This window comes from Epargyreus clarus, unplaced genomic scaffold (genome assembly GCF_041222505.1).
Source record: "Epargyreus clarus isolate Ecla_fem2 unplaced genomic scaffold, WU_Ecla_fem_2.2 ptg000003l, whole genome shotgun sequence".
NCBI classification, from domain to species: Eukaryota; Metazoa; Arthropoda; class Insecta; order Lepidoptera; family Hesperiidae; genus Epargyreus; species Epargyreus clarus.
The window spans coordinates 6,541,902-6,557,672 of record NW_027332211.1 but is presented as its reverse complement, the minus strand read 5'-3'; the positions used below and the strand labels follow the sequence as shown (position 1 = coordinate 6,557,672).

General features: G+C 35.9%; 2 protein-coding genes across 2 annotated transcripts; both read right to left on the bottom strand.

The window, feature by feature from the left end:
• Positions 1 to 9,014: 9,014 nt before the first annotated feature.
• LOC140748805 (fork head domain-containing protein FD4-like) lies at positions 9,015 to 9,981 on the bottom strand. The gene has a single exon (XM_073081722.1). The coding sequence runs from the start codon at positions 9,979 to 9,981 to the stop codon at positions 9,229 to 9,231; it is 753 nt and encodes a 250-aa protein (XP_072937823.1). The 3' UTR covers positions 9,015 to 9,228.
• A 1,535-nt stretch (positions 9,982 to 11,516) lies between these two features.
• On the bottom strand, positions 11,517 to 15,317 carry wal (electron transfer flavoprotein subunit alpha wal). The gene is made up of 7 exons (XM_073085581.1): positions 15,146 to 15,317; positions 14,911 to 15,051; positions 14,544 to 14,808; positions 13,392 to 13,607; positions 12,612 to 12,763; positions 12,217 to 12,327; positions 11,517 to 11,703 (listed from the first exon to the last, which is right to left on the bottom strand). The coding sequence occupies exons 1-7, from the start codon at positions 15,185 to 15,187 to the stop codon at positions 11,638 to 11,640; spliced, it is 993 nt and encodes a 330-aa protein (XP_072941682.1). The 5' UTR covers positions 15,188 to 15,317; the 3' UTR covers positions 11,517 to 11,637.
• Positions 15,318 to 15,771: the final 454 nt, after the last annotated feature.

The following is a 15,771-nucleotide window of genomic DNA, read 5'->3' as shown; positions in this document are numbered from 1 at the left end:
CAGCAGTGGGACAGTAATGGATTGTTGATGATGATGATGATGATACTATGTATATATACATGTTGTAACTCTATACTATACATCTGTCACACACTATGTGGTTGAGCCTATAGCGGCACCACCTCTATTTCTACAGTGACAGTATTTGCACTATTATCGTTTAAGTAGCGTCTTTACACGATCTGTCACATATGATATTTCAGCTCAGCTTCAGTCCTCTGGGTACCGACGCAAACTGGAAGTGCGTGAGCAAAGAGAGATCCTTGGACTGTAAATATGGTTCCTTATTAGGTTTGAAATTAGTGACATTTTCGTAGGGTATTGGCTAATTGAGCGATCCGACAAATGTATCTCCGTCACGGCTGTTTTTGCAAGGTACGTTGGAATCCTCAAAAGTTTTAATTCCAGCATGATACAAGACATATAAACCTGAGATTGGCAAACTAGACAAACGCGTCTCCATTATTCTATTTTCTTACTTTTATTACATAAAAAACTTACTAAAATGATACGTTGAAAGCTTCTAAACTCCATCTACATCACCACATACGGTTCAAAAAACAGCATAGATTATTATATTCTATTGAACCTTCTACCTGTACTATCCAAACACGACGGGAAAGTGCTACCGTCTCCCACATATACTGTGATACAACACGTCAAAGGCTAATTCAATTTCTCGCCATCAAATTGAATTTGATCTACAGTAGTTTTGTTCGTATTGTAGGTATGCTAACAAAGGCGTCGAAATACTAATAGCGGGATATAGGCAGTAGAGACACCAGATATTTTCGTTTTAAGTGGACATTTCATTATACTATAGTATACAGTATTATAATATAGGTAGTATACATTATATTATAGTATACAGTCCATAGAATGAAAGGAATAATCTTCTTAATTGATGCTCTGTTATTGTCTGAAAGATTGGCACGCACAAGATAAGCCGGCAGTTTAGAAACATACCTATTTGGTGACGAACCCTTAAATTAATGTAAATCAGCACTAATAAAAAATATCTAAATATTTGATCACCACTCGAGTGTTACTTGTAATTGATTATGAAAACTGCATTTATCTCACTAATAAGAGAGTCAACTTAAAATGTTTAAGGAATAATGATTTGAAATAAAACATAAACCACATAAAAATTAAAAAAAAGAATTACAACAAGATATTATGCATCTTGATACGAATAGATTGACTCGAATAAATTCGAATTTTTGGAGTTTAAGGGCGAAAGCTGCAGTTTAAGCCTGGAATTTCCATCAATCCTGCTATAGTTTGATATCTGGCGACACTAAAAGCTACTCCGTTGGTCCGACCACACAGCTAGCGCGGTCACGTTTCCAATGAGATCGGTGCCGCGATGACACCCTTGAAATGTTTTTAATGGCGTGATTTATAGAGCAAATTAAACATTTGACTTGCCGTGAATTCGACGCTGAGTGGATCCGTCACGCACGGACACAGAGACGACGAGCTGGGGTACACTCGCGGACATCGAGGAGTGTCACTTTAAAAAATATCGGAAGCTACTCATAACATAAGCTAGATGCTTAGCTAAAATGTTCTAAATCACGGTATTGTTATATTATATTCTATATTTGGTTATTTCACGTTATTTTATAATAATTTTATAAGGTTCTTCTTATTCTTATAATTATATTTCTATAAAACATGACTGCCTTTGTATCTAAGCTTATTATTCTTAAATCTCCATAATGTATATAATGACCTACAGGTACATCAGTCATTTAGATTTTAACCGTTTTACCAATTTCACAATTAATTGTTATCCTTGTTACTAAAGATATCGAGGATAGGTACCTATATTTTACATTGTGTGCTTTTGTAATATTTATTCCAAACGCTGCATTTTGTAAAAGTCACATAGTTTATATCACTTGTGTAACCAAGTGTACGTATCAGAGCGAAGTGTCGGTGCATTAGCAGCAGTGGTCGCAACTGATTAATACGCGCTACCGGCTGCTTTTTGTGGGCACGACGCGCGTGTCCGTGAGAACCGGCCGATCTAGTCGCGAGACACTTGCCCGACACCGGGTGTGTATTCGTTTTAAGTACGATTTCCAGTACCGAATAGCTGCTTGACACTTTCTTTTGGCGCTTTTGAAAATTTCCTTCCTTCGTATTGGTTACACTTAACAAGATAGGTCTCTATTCTATTGCACGTCTGAGTGTTCTTAAAAAGTTCTCTTAAGAGTTCTTGAGCGTTAGGTTAGGTTAGGTTAGCAGCAGCAGTGGTCGCAACTGATTAATACGCGCTACCGGCTACTTTTTGTGGGCACGACGCGCGTGTCCGTGAGAACCAGCCGATCTAGCCGCGAGACACTTGCCCGACACCGTGAGTGTATTCGTTTTACGATTGCCAGTACTGAAAATAGCTGCTTGAACTTTGTTTTGACGCTTTTAAAAAATTCCTTCCTTCGTATTGGTTTTTTTTTTAATATTTTCCCATCTTTCCTCCGAAGTATAGTTCGGAGTCCTGGTTTACATTTTTTCCTTTAATATCATTTATCACTTTCCTTCGTATTGGTTACACTTAACAAGGTAAGGTCTGTGTTCTATTGCACGTCTGAGTATTCTTAAAAAAGTTCTCTGGAGAACTCTTGAGGGTTAGGTTAGGTTAGGTTAGCAGTAGTGGTCGCAACTGATTAATACGCGCTACTTTTTGTGGGCACGACGTGCGTGTCCGTGAGAACTGGCCGATCTAGTCGCGAGACACTTACCCGACACCGGGAGTGTATTCGACTTACGTTTGCCAGTACCGTAAATAACTGCTTGGCATTTTTTTTGTGTCTTGAACATTGACTTGCTTCCAATAGGAAGGACTACTGCCCGTGTCCGTGAAAACCGGCCGATCTAGACACGTGATACTCGCTGTCGCGAGACCGTGAGTGTATTCGTTTTAAGTGCAATTTCCAGTGCCGAAAATAGCTGCTTGACATTATCTTTTCAGTCTTTTTAACATTGACTTCCTTCCTATTAGGTTCCTAGTACTGATAGTCACTATTTTTGGCGATCTGATCATTGCTTTTAGTTCCTATTGGCATATCAACTAAATAGTCCAAAAGTAGGATATGTTGCGCGCCTCAGATTTCTTAAAAAAGTTATGAAGTATAAGTGTCAAGTTTACCAATTCTCATTTGTCTATCGCAGTTAATCCATACATCCCTAAACCCCTTTCTGAGGGAAACACGGATTTGCGCATAGTAAATGCTAATCCTATCAATTTGTCGTGTAGGAACAGGTTGCCTACATATTATGTATTATGTAGACAACCTGTCCTACAAGACAAATGTGTAGATAGATAGAGACAATAGCTGTGTATCTAGTCAATATTTGACAACCAATTGTTTATAAGTACCATAAACAATAGCTTCATAACCACTCGATGAATTTAATTATGATTAATTTACATAGTAAAGAGATATGTACCTACTCATACTTTGATCTACATGGACACCCAAATATCGAGATAGTGGACCAAGAAGTATAATTAAAGATACACATAATTGGAATTATAATTTTGAATGAGATTGATTTTTCATTCAATAACAATCGTTCATCTTACGCAAATTGTATGTAATCCGAGAAGATTATCAGATTTTTATACCTATAATGAATCGAAAATAGAAAATAGATTAATATTAGTTGAAAAAAAATTGTATTAAAGCTAGATAAGCCTGCAAGACTATCCCAGAGAAACTTAATAAAGACTCAGATTTTATATACCTACTCACCTATTTTTTTAAATCTAGGATGGTTGCCTAATTTAATACGAGGTAGATACCTATATATAAGTAGGTACATACACTTCATAAATAGTGTTCGACTAAAGTTTTGTTTTCGCTTATATTTATAGTAGGTAATTCATAAGCCAACCAATACTATATTTATTTTTAAAATGTAATTTCAAAGTTTTCTTTGCACAGAATTCATTTAATATTATGTACGAGATATATTGTACAGACATCAAAATAATAAAACAGAAAAAACGTAAACATTCTAATAAAAATACATTCACGATGACTTTTCTTATTTCCTAAATAAGTATCTAAATTGGTAAAGAACCAAATATTTCACAACAAGAAAATAATACAGTTAGAAGTAACTATTTGTGAAAGTCTGATTTGTTCCGAATTAACAGCAACTAGTGCTGCCCCCTGCTGGTAAGATACCGTGAATATTTTTTAACGCCTCAAAACCCAGTGCGTAAAAAGCATTACTTACCAGTGCTCCAAAAGGAAGAGTGGCGGTACTATTTATGTTAGGTGAAGGTTGGTACTTCGGTCTGTTTTTTGCGATTTGTTGCTCGCGTAACCTGTGAACACTTTTTAACCAGTTGACCAGAACAATGTGCCAAATAACTTTTCTTGTGCACTGACTGACGATTCCAGTACGTTACTGCGTGTTGGAAATTCAGGATATTTTATTAAAGTAGAAACAGAATGCATCTGTAATCAAACGAAAGAAGGATTAATGATATAACTTATACCTAACTTGAAAACCAGTCTGTTTGGCGTGTTGGTGATTCGGAATGTTTTATTAAAGTACCAAAAATATTGCATAAAGTGCAAGGAGGATTGATGTCTTGCTTGAATGGTAACTTGAAACCTGAATAGTAACTTAAGTTGGGAAAGCTTCGTATGCCACAAGAAACTAAAAGATAGCAATGCTTGTCACAGCGTTTTTCTATAAGATTGAAGCAGCAAACATTCATGCAATCTAGGGTAAGGTTGCGTAAGTCGTACCCCCGAAGGGAAAAATGCTGTAATATTTGGGGTAATTTAAATTAAGGAAAATCTTGTGCGTAAATTTAATCTTTAGTTATTAAATTTTCTTTTGGAATTTAAAACAAAATAAAAATATTTTATTTAATAGTGATTTTAACAACCAGGCGCCTAAGTCGTACCTCAAGTGATACCACTGGTAATTGTACCCATTTGGTGTTTCCCTTTTTCAGTTCATAATTAAGTTTGTGTTTCCATATGTGTATTTTTGGATTTCACTGTTTATTATGTGTTATAATTTGTTGTTGTTGCTTAAGTTCTTGAAATAAATAATCTTTCTATCTATCTATCTATGTAATTTTTGTTTACTTGCACAATTAACTAGCATATTTTGCTGGTACAACTAAAGCAACCTTCCCCTACCTGGTGGTAAGTAGTCACTGCCGCTACTGTACATCTGTAACCAGCTCCATAGAGCCCAGTGGTTTTAACTGACGCTCATATCACAGATGTATTTCTACTCTGAAAACTAAGATTATCGCTTCACTACTAAGTCAGGTTGTATCCACACCTTTCCAACTAAACAAAGAACCGAATTGATTTTACTATAAAACTTTGATTTGGGGTTGGTCAGTCAGTAAGCAACTTTAAAATTCATGCTTTTTAGAGCTACCTGTAATCTACTTGGTATAATAAGCGAACTCTACCCAATGTAGCATTAAGTCCGTCTTCATACCGTATTTTAAGTATATGAAGAATAAATAAATAAATAAATGTAGAGTCCAGAACTGAATCTGTATTATTACAAATAATCAATATTGAGAAATATTGGTATGAAATAAAACAACGTTATTTTTCTATACATAAGCCGACTGTACAAAAGCAAACCATTTTAAACACAGGACAAAATAGGTTTTTATATTAACTTAGAATTTAGGTACCTATAGCCAGCCATTCTGTTTATGTAGCTAGAAAGGTACGCAACCCAATAAAACGTTACTGGAGTACCTAAATATTTAATGCTCAATATACTGGCTGGATACACACGTCTGTAGTAATAAAAGTTATCAGACCATAAAGCACCTACCGCGGTCTCTTTTATCATCTTCACAGACTATGCAAAAATTCCAGCGGACGGAATTATTGCGTACCGTGACAAATTCAGTCAAATTCTAATTATAAAATACTAATTATGAATCTCAGTAGGAGTAAAAATGAGCTTACAGTCTTTACACTCTACTGAATGTTTTTTTTTTAAATATAAGGGTAGCAGACGAGCATGCTTTCCACCTGACTACTGCCGCCTATAGACATCTGTAATCAACCCCAGATAGGATTAGATATTCCTACTTGAGGTCGGCCACAGATGCACCGCTACCCCTGAGGACTAAGCTGGAACGCCTCGGAAAAGTCTGTCTCCCTTACCACACCCTTCAAACCGGAACACAGCAGCGCCTAACACTGCTGTTATTAGATAGAAATAGGTGTGGTGGTGGTGCCGCCGGAGTCGAACCACAAAGGGTTCTACCACCTTCACGAAATGATTGCTATTTACAGTTTATACGTTAATAAGTATATATTTTTTATAATTAAATATAGCGATGCATAGGTATAGTATTCCAGACCATCTTATATACTGACTATCTGATGTAAAGTTATTACCGCCGTCTGTGGACATTTGCAACCCCAGAAGAATCGCCAATGTATCACCGATTTTATAGGAAAGTTCATTTTGCACGTTTCTTTTTAAAATCAGGAAAGCAGGTGGTAGAACCCTTTGAGGTTCGACTTTGGCGGCACCACCGCCACATCTATTTCTGCCTAGAACACAGCAGTGTGTTCTAGTGCTGCTGTGTTCTAGTTTGAAGGGTGTGGTAAGGGAGTCATACTTTTCCGAGGCGGTCTAGCTTAGTCGTCAGGGGTAGCGGCGCATCTGTGGCCGACCTCAGGTAGAAATATTTAATCCTATCTGGTTGGGTTATCTGGTTGTTTGGGTTATTAGGTTGATTGCAGATGTCCATGAGCGGTAGGAGCCACTTACCATCAGGTAATGCGTGCTCGTCTGCTACTCCTATATTATAAAAAAAACTTGGGAGGAAGTATTCGTCTGATATTAAAATGTTAGGTCGAGCTGGTTAACAAAATGTATTTTTTGAGATGAATCCGGTCATTTTCGTTTAAGTACCTCATACTGTATCCCCTTTGAAGACGATAGAACCCTTTGTTGTTGGAGTCCGGCGGCAACACCGCCACTGACTTTATTATCAACAGCAATAATTAGTAATTATAATATAATCAATAAAAGTAATCAACTTGCAGCCACCTGATAGCAGGTGATCAGTATGATCAACTACCTCATATCTATGGGCAAACTTATAACTAGAATTCTTATCTGAAATTGACCACTATTATTTACCTACTGAACACAGCCTGTCTACAACACTTATACTATGTGTAAAGTAGAGATTAGTGTGGCGGTAGCAGTAACGGTAGCAGAAATATTATATGTGTTTAGAGTGACACTCATCTGTAGCATGATATCGAGGCTTTTTATTTGTTAAAAGTATTTTAAGTTAGGGTCTAGGGTTTAAATACAAAAAGATTTTATAATATAAAAGGATTTTATCTTTACACTCTAGGCCCTAACTAAAATACTTTTAACAAATAAAAAACCGTTATAAAGGATGCTTTCAATACTATTATTTTAATCTGACCTCATCGTAATCGAATAATGTTTATTAATTGTTCATGGTCTAAAAGGTGCTTCTTCGTAAGCAACGGACACGCCTAGAGGCAAACATTCTTAATTTGACCTCCATATTAATTACCAAATCATCCCCTAAACCGTGGAATATAAATAACAAAAAATGACGTATCTCGACCCCGAAAACGGGGGTCGAATCGTCACGGGTACCGAACACATTGCACCCTCGAAGCTCAAATGAAGTTAAAAGAAGACAATTTATCATATTTTGTTTACTACATAAGTACCTATCTATTTATGTATTATAATAAATATTAATGAAATATGAGCCACCTGCTTACTATTTTTACGGGCAGTTAACGGATGCTTTTACAGAGTTTTTACATATTTAAGTTAAATACTTTATTGATTTTTAGTTGTCTGTCTTATAAAGACAGTAGGAACCTACCAATAGGTGATAATTAATTCATGTAAGGATAGATTTCTTAAAGAAATTTAATATGAAAGTAATAGAGTTAGGTATTGCTTTTTACGATAACTATGCTAATATAAATATCATTTTTATAAGGGTAGGTACCTGCGTATAGAAAAAAATATATGAGGAATATTTAAGTCTAGGAGTCTATGAACATTTTATAGATTTGTATATGTATGTAGCCCACAATCAGATAGTTCACTTGATGGTACCTATACTAGGTAAGTAATGTCTTATAAGATTTTTGAACAATTGATTAATAGTAAAAAGTAAACTGCTTAATATGTCTATGCCTTTATAAAGCAATACATTTAGCGGTGATAAGAACCTTAGTCAAACCACAAAGGGCTCTATAACTTTAAATTATTGCATTAGGAAAGGTTGTGAAAATAAAAATTAAAACGAATAAGTATATTAATAAGTGCTATTTATTTATAATATCTATTCTATTATGGTACAATTTCCTAACACTTAGGTACAATTAGGAATATTTACACGAAAACATCTAGTTTTGCTATAATTTCACCAAAAAAGACATTTAAATTTATTTTTATTATTTTAACACTTAATAAATATTTGAAATATTAACAATAAATTGTTACCTATCCTTAGGTAACAAAACAACTAGGTACCTATTTAGGTACCCAGATACTCACAAAATCACAACACAGGTTTTAAAAACGTTTGAAGAGGAATTAAGTCTCTACATAGGTTTTTTTTAAAATATAAGAGTAGCAGACGAGCATGCAGTCCACCTGATGGTAAGTGGCTACTGCCGCCCATGGACATCTGTAATTAACCCAGATAGGATTAGATATTCCTACCTGAGGTCGGCCACAGATGCGCCGCTACCCCTGAGGACTAAGCTGTAACGCCTCGGAAAAGTCTGTTTCCCTAAGTAAGTAAGTAGTATTCAGGAACCTACATAGCTACAGGCAGGTATCCCTGGAAATTTAAATGGGTATCCTTCTACAAAGGTACATATCCTATTTTCATAAATAGGTATACAGCAGTAACAATCTTCATAATTTTATTAATGACTCTACATCGGTGATACAATATAATTTCAAATTAAATTTAATGCATTCCAATTGGATACAATTAGCAAAGAAAATACATTAGGTAGGTTAAGTATTACCAGCTGAGAGGTCGAAGAAGGGACAGATAAATATACCTACATAGGATACTTTTGCTTGGCCCTAAAAAAGATCATCTAGACCTTAGATTAAATTTACACGTAACTAGTACATCTTTAGATCAAGTTACCTGCTCATCTACCTAAACTATTTTTACCATTATCGTGGTTCTAGCGACGGATGAAGGTATAGATTATGAAAATTACTGTTAAATGGCATTGAAAACTGAAAGGGCGCGTACACCGGAGGTTGAAAACACATAGGAGAAGCCCACATAGCGGCCGCCATCGCCATCAGTTCAGGTCGGTAGGGCACGATCATGCTGGGCTTATTGCCATCCATCACCATTTTATCGTCACTTTGTTGATCCACTTCACCGTCACTGCTCAACAAACTGTCAATTGTAAACGATTTCTTTGACTTTAGCACTTTTACGTTCGAAGAGGTTTCCAACGCCGGATGGACGGTCGGCGGCTCGAACACCTGCAAGGGCACATTCGCTTGGCTGGCCAGGAACAACCGGTTGAAGTTAGCCAGAGCTGTTATCTCCGCGTTTAAATTATCCTTCTCTCCCTTGTGCAGCTTAAAGCGCTTACGCCTGCGAAGGAGAGATCCATTCTCGAACATATCGAACGCCTGGGGATGTAGCGTCCAGTAGGCGCCCTTGCCGGGGCGGTCCGGGCGGCGCGGCACCTTCACGAAGCAGTCGTTGAAGGACAGGTTGTGGCGCAGGGAGTTCTGCCAGCGCTGCGTGTTGCGCCGGTAGTACGGGAAGCGGTCCGTAATAAACTTGTAAATATCCGAAAGCGGCAGCATCCGCTCCGGCGAGCTCCAAATCGCCATGGCCGTCAACGAAATGTACGAGTAGGGTGGTTTTTGATCACCGTAGGAATCGCGCGACGGTCGCGGCATGTTCGGCAGTGCTTGTGCTCGAGCGCGCGGCCGGGCAGGCGTGCCGGCGGGGCGGGCTCTCCGGAGACTCCGCCCCCACCTCCGCGGCTGACAGCTCTCGTTGCCGGCAAATAATATGATAACGAGGATGCCACTCGACGAGCAAACCACATCTCCCTCTACTCTGGTAGATACTATCATTACCGACATGATTGACTGCGCACTTACCTCCTGTTGGTTTTATAAGTTTCTGCCTCCATAACTTTGTTTCGATAATTGTTACGTGGGCTGGGTGAAATGTGCTTATTTAATAAGGTTTAGAAATGTAGCCTTTTTATTTAAGTCTTATTTCTCCACATAAAGATAAATTTGTAGAGTTGGTCACATTAATATTTAACAAGACTGCTAAATACCACGCATACTAATGCGAAGTTTTATACAATGTCCTAAAATCAACTTAGCAACGCCATCTTCCGGAGAATAGCAGGAACTATCATTCTGTAACTGTCTTTTTGATGTTTTCCTTCAGAAATAGGTAATTTAATGTGATTATAATGTAATTAGAGGGTAAAACGGGGTTGGGTGTCCACACAGATGTGTGTGAAGGGAGATCCCTTAGCATAAACGAAAAATTAAACTTTCATCGAAAACCTGCATTGTATTTTTTGCTGACAAGACATTTTGTCGCTGACCGCGCGCTGACGCTGTCGCTGACTATACCATTGCTGTTAAACAACCCCTTAAGAATGCCTACGGGTTTAAAAGTACTTATTTTTTTGTACATTGCTATATTCTTTAAACGAATAGAAACTATAAATACATAAACCAACTAATCTAAGTACCGAAACTACCTAATAAGTTACAGGGACAACTTTGTAAGCTACACAATCTACACATACCTACCTACCCATTTTCAATTCTAAAAAAATGTATTCAACATTTATGTTTAAGGGCTGGTCAAATCTTTTAATTATTTATTTGAATTAGTTCCTTACCCATATAAACCCACCGAAATATTACGAATAATCTAATAAGATCTAAACCCAAATCTAACAGAAAGATGGGATACGTGATGTATCAAAGTTCGAGTTTGAAAAGTTCGAAATCTTATTAAAGTACCACTGGCTACAACTCATGTACCCACGTATACCATAAACAGGTAACCTACTAACATTTAAAAAAAGTGATCTCGATACTACGTTGACAACTTTGCAGTTCTAATTAGAATTGTATTCTGTAATGTGTGAAAATATTCCGACTAGATCTAGCTAAAAATTATTAATTATTAGTTACATAACAAACAGACATACCAAAACAGGACTTACTAATCGCATTTTTAAAAGTGCCCAAGATCCTAATTTAATGCCTATTTTCATATATCAAGACCTTTTAAAACATTCTTAACATTTAATTTCTATAGCTTAGGGAACTAATAACATGGGTACTTTGTGAAGAAGACTAGATATATCGACGCATTTCTTTTCTATGTACCTAATCCTATATGAACAATGGCATTTTGTCTTCGTTTAAATAAAATATGTAGAAAAGAAAAACAATTTATTTTAAAACAGGTTTATATTTATAACTACATATCATACAATTGACCAATAACATGCTTTACAAAAATAAAGGGAATTATAAAATTTTGTAAAGAATTGTATAATTTGTGCTTGTGATTTACAACTTGGAAGTAAGCTCAGGCACGGCCTTGAACAAGTCAGCGACCAGGCCGTAGTCCGAGACCTGAAATAGAAAATATGTTAAAGATACATTTTTTTAGGACCACCTAAAGAGCACCTTTTTCAAGACCCGCTACTAGGCTTTGATCTCTTATCGACGTTGAGGAGAACTTGCAAAAAATAAAATAAACAAAGTTTATATTTATATATATTATGAACCTTTTAAATCTATTATTGAAATTCCATAAACTTCAAAATTACATCTCCACATTTATGTTTCTATGTTCCACACACTAGTAGTAATTCTGCTGCCATATTCCGTTTTCAATGCATGTATGTACTGAATGGCATAGGGCATAATGGCATTAAGGAGAGTGTATCAGTTCAGAAAGGCACAACAAAAAAAACACACTGTCACCAATAAAAGGCTCGGTTTTTAGCTTAACACCTTAGAAAATAAAACAACATAGGTCACTTAAAGATAGACAATAGAAAATGCAAATACACCAAATCAAAAGCCCCCTTAGACGGAGCTTTAATCAGTTTCTATTATGTAATATGTTTAATAACAATTTACCTGGAAAATAGGTGCCTCCGGATCCTTGTTGATGGCTACAATGGTCTTAGAGTCCTTCATGCCAGCGAGATGCTGGATAGCGCCACTGATTCCGACCGCGATGTATAGATTCTGCAGATATTATAAATTTAAGCAGGCAATGAGTTTTTTTATATGGCGATGAGATACAGTAATATCGAACCAAGCAGCATGATGTCAAATGAAATATAAATTCACAACTTGAAGATTATTTTAAAGTAAACTAGGTTGTAAACTTGTAAGTGAAAGCATCATACTAACGATATTTTTTAGTCTGTCGCATACAGCTAGGCATAATTACTTTAAAAATGACTTCTACAGAATTCTACATGAAATACTACACTGATAGACAAATATTTACAAAATATAATACTCACAGGAGCGACAATCTTGCCGGTCTGGCCGATCTGCAGGTCGTTGGGCACGAAGCCGGCGTCGACGGCGGCGCGGGAAGCGCCCACGGCGGCGTTCAGCTTGTCCGCTAGATCGTACAACAGCTTGAAGTTGTCGCCTGACTTCAAACCACGACCTGGTAAACATCAACAACTTTGACAACAACAACAATAAAAAATGGAATTCAATATCACAAACTAAATACTTCCTGGTAATAAGAGTATCATCAGTAAAATCGAACTCAACTAAAACCAAGCCTGCAAATATTGTTTGACTAATTTTGTGACGCATTAACGAGTCAGTCAATATCAGAATAGCATTGTACAATGTTAATCTCCCACCAAATAATTTAAAATGAATATAAGAATAACTATTACAACCAATACTTTTACGTTACTAAATTAATTATAACTGATGTAGTAAATTGAGATAATTTTATTTTAAGGCTTAGGTTTATTTTCAGGTTTACGTTCAGTTGAGTTGAGGTAGAATGACAACAAAGGTTACTATAAAAATAAGTACACAGGGTCATGTTACAAACTCTTCATATAACTCACAGTGCCATCTTGTATCAAGTAGCAGAAACTTACATCATGATACAATGAAAATCTCTGCTAAAATCAAATCAAAGCAATGACAGGAATCATTTTCATATTGTCCAAAAAATTCTTTTTGTTTTGTGTACTATTTTTGCAACATAAATCATTAACAGAGTTTTTTAAACAAGTCATTATTTCAATGTAACATATCAAAAATATACAAACCTCCAGATACAATGTTCTTAGCACTGGTCAGCTCTGGTCTGTCTGACTTGGTCAGCTCCTGGGAAACCCACTGCACCAGATCAGTCTTGTAGTCACCCTCAGGAGCTTTCTCCACTGCGGCCGAGCCACCCTCGAGGGGCTCCTGGGGGAAGGCAGTGCCTCTGACTGTGATCACCTTAATGGCATCCTTGGCTTCCAAAGTCAGTACAGCATTACCTGTTTAAAAAGTATTATAATTATTATTTTTAATGTTTTTATTAGACTTACTGGTATATGAGTAAGTATTTTAAAAAAATGGGGCAAAGACTAGGCATGTGCTTCTACTCTCTATAGAAATATCTCAGAACACAGTCAACCCTAACTAGTCTACACTACCACTTAAAAGTCAATTTGAAGCTCACTCTACATTTATCAACTCATCTACATTTACAGCTGACTATTAACTAAATAATCAAATAATCCAACTTCAGCTGAAAATACATTACAAAATATATTAACAAGAATTCAGCATATTCACTTATAAATCACAAATCTAATAAAACAATACAGTTTGTTTCTATTGCCAATCATATTCTATTTTTGGAAAACTATACATTTTACATATATAACATTACATAATTATTTACAGTAATAGAAGTTATATAATCAGATAATTAGTTTCCTAATTATATGAAACCCAAATCATTAGAATTTTACATCAAAATTTGTATTTAACTTTTAAGAGTAAAAAATTCAGTATACCTAATATACTTCTGTTTACTAGTTTGCTTAGTGATAATGTGATAATGAGGCGCGAGATAAGAATGATGTCAATCTCAACACACAGTAAAGTAACTAATATATATAAGACTACAGATAAGAGCAATTAAAATGGTTCTTATCTCTGAATTGCAAATTTGATATCCAATCCGTTATATTATATTCCTTTAAATGTTTGGCAAATTGTCTGGAAAATAATTTGGTATATTATTACTTAATTATGCATTATTCATCAAGCTACATTTTTTGTACATAAATATATAATTGTGATTCAGACGCAACTATATAAAAATAACAATTACAATTTGTACTTGAAGAGAAGAAGTTATCAAATATTGAATTGTTTAAATAAATAATGAATTATCAACTGTGAAAAATTCAAATCCCATTCACCTGCATAGATTGTCCTCACAAATGTGTTAGCGTCCTTCACACCAATAATATCAGTGATAGGAGACACATCCAGTTTAGCGGCCACCCTTGGCAACACAGCCTTGCCGATGGCAGTGGCGGGGGCCACAATGTGCGTGAATTTGTACTGCTTTTGCGTCGCCAGGATCAAAGGCGTTAAGCTCTCAGCTGTAAAGCCTTTGAAAGCATCGCTCTCAGCTACTAATACCTTAGACACTCCATTGGCTTTGGCAATCGCTTCAGCAGCCTGTAAACAGTTACAAAAATTGATATATGGCATTTTAAACCCATTATTCATATGTACATAAAATATGTGGTATCGTGGCTGCTGTATCATTATATTCCTTACCGGTCCGCACTTTGTACCAGCGACGAGAACGGAGACTTCGCCACCGATTTTCTTTGCTGCACTTAAGGCGTTTTGGGTAACTGGCGACAACACCTCATTATTATGCTCAGCTACGACTAAAGTACTCTGCAGCCTTCGCAACTAGAAATATTCACAATAAAATAAATATTATTTTGTATCACTTACAAGATTCGAAAATATTTTACACGCTCTTAAACATGTATAAGCAACAAACCTGAGTAGAAAACAACAAATTCCTAGCACTTGGGGAAAACATTTTAATAATAACCTAAATTGCCACCGATTTTAAAACTATTTACAACTTTTTCATTAAAAATATAAAAGGTTACAATGTCAGTCAAAGTCCATTCATATTACGTTGGTTTTATACATACAGACTCAGTAAAATATAATATTGTAATCTCTACATAGACTACATACGGAATTAGGGATTGGATATAAAAAGTACTGTGTATACTGTCTATGACACTATTCTTAATCTATTACTATTTTAGACTTTTAGGTATAAAGCCAAAATTAAAGGTTCATAATCGTCGCTAACCCATTAGTGTCTCAATTTGTGTTAAAAATGGGCAACGATCTCCATCTCCATTCAAATTAAGAAAGGTTGAGGCCATAGTTTACGCACTTCACTTGCTAAGTGCGAATTCGTTGACTAATTGTCCACTAGTTTGTTCCAGATGTAAAATCTACATGTTACATATTTTTGCAAATAACAACGATTACCGACGTCATAATTTCACTTTTATTTTAACTGAGAACGTTAAGTGTCAACTACTATAGTTTAACTATACATTTTTTTGTAGGAATAAGGCCTGCAACAAAAAGTATAATAATCTA

What these genes read in the sequence shown, in the direction of transcription:
- LOC140748805 (XM_073081722.1), bottom strand. Translation starts at nt 9,981, where the DNA reads ATGCCGCGACCGTCGCGCGATTCCTACGGTGATCAAAAACCACCCTAC.
- wal (XM_073085581.1), bottom strand. Translation starts at nt 15,187, where the DNA reads ATGTTTTCCCCAAGTGCTAGGAATTTGTTGTTTTCTACTCAG. An exon ending in ATTTGTTGTTTTCTACTCAG is followed by an intron (nt 15,052 to 15,145) that starts GTTTGTTGCTTA and finishes GAATATTTCTAG; the next exon opens with TTGCGAAGGCTGCAGAGTAC. An exon ending in CCGGCAAGATTGTCGCTCCT is followed by an intron (nt 12,328 to 12,611) that starts GTGAGTATTATA and finishes TAATATCTGCAG; the next exon opens with AATCTATACATCGCGGTCGG.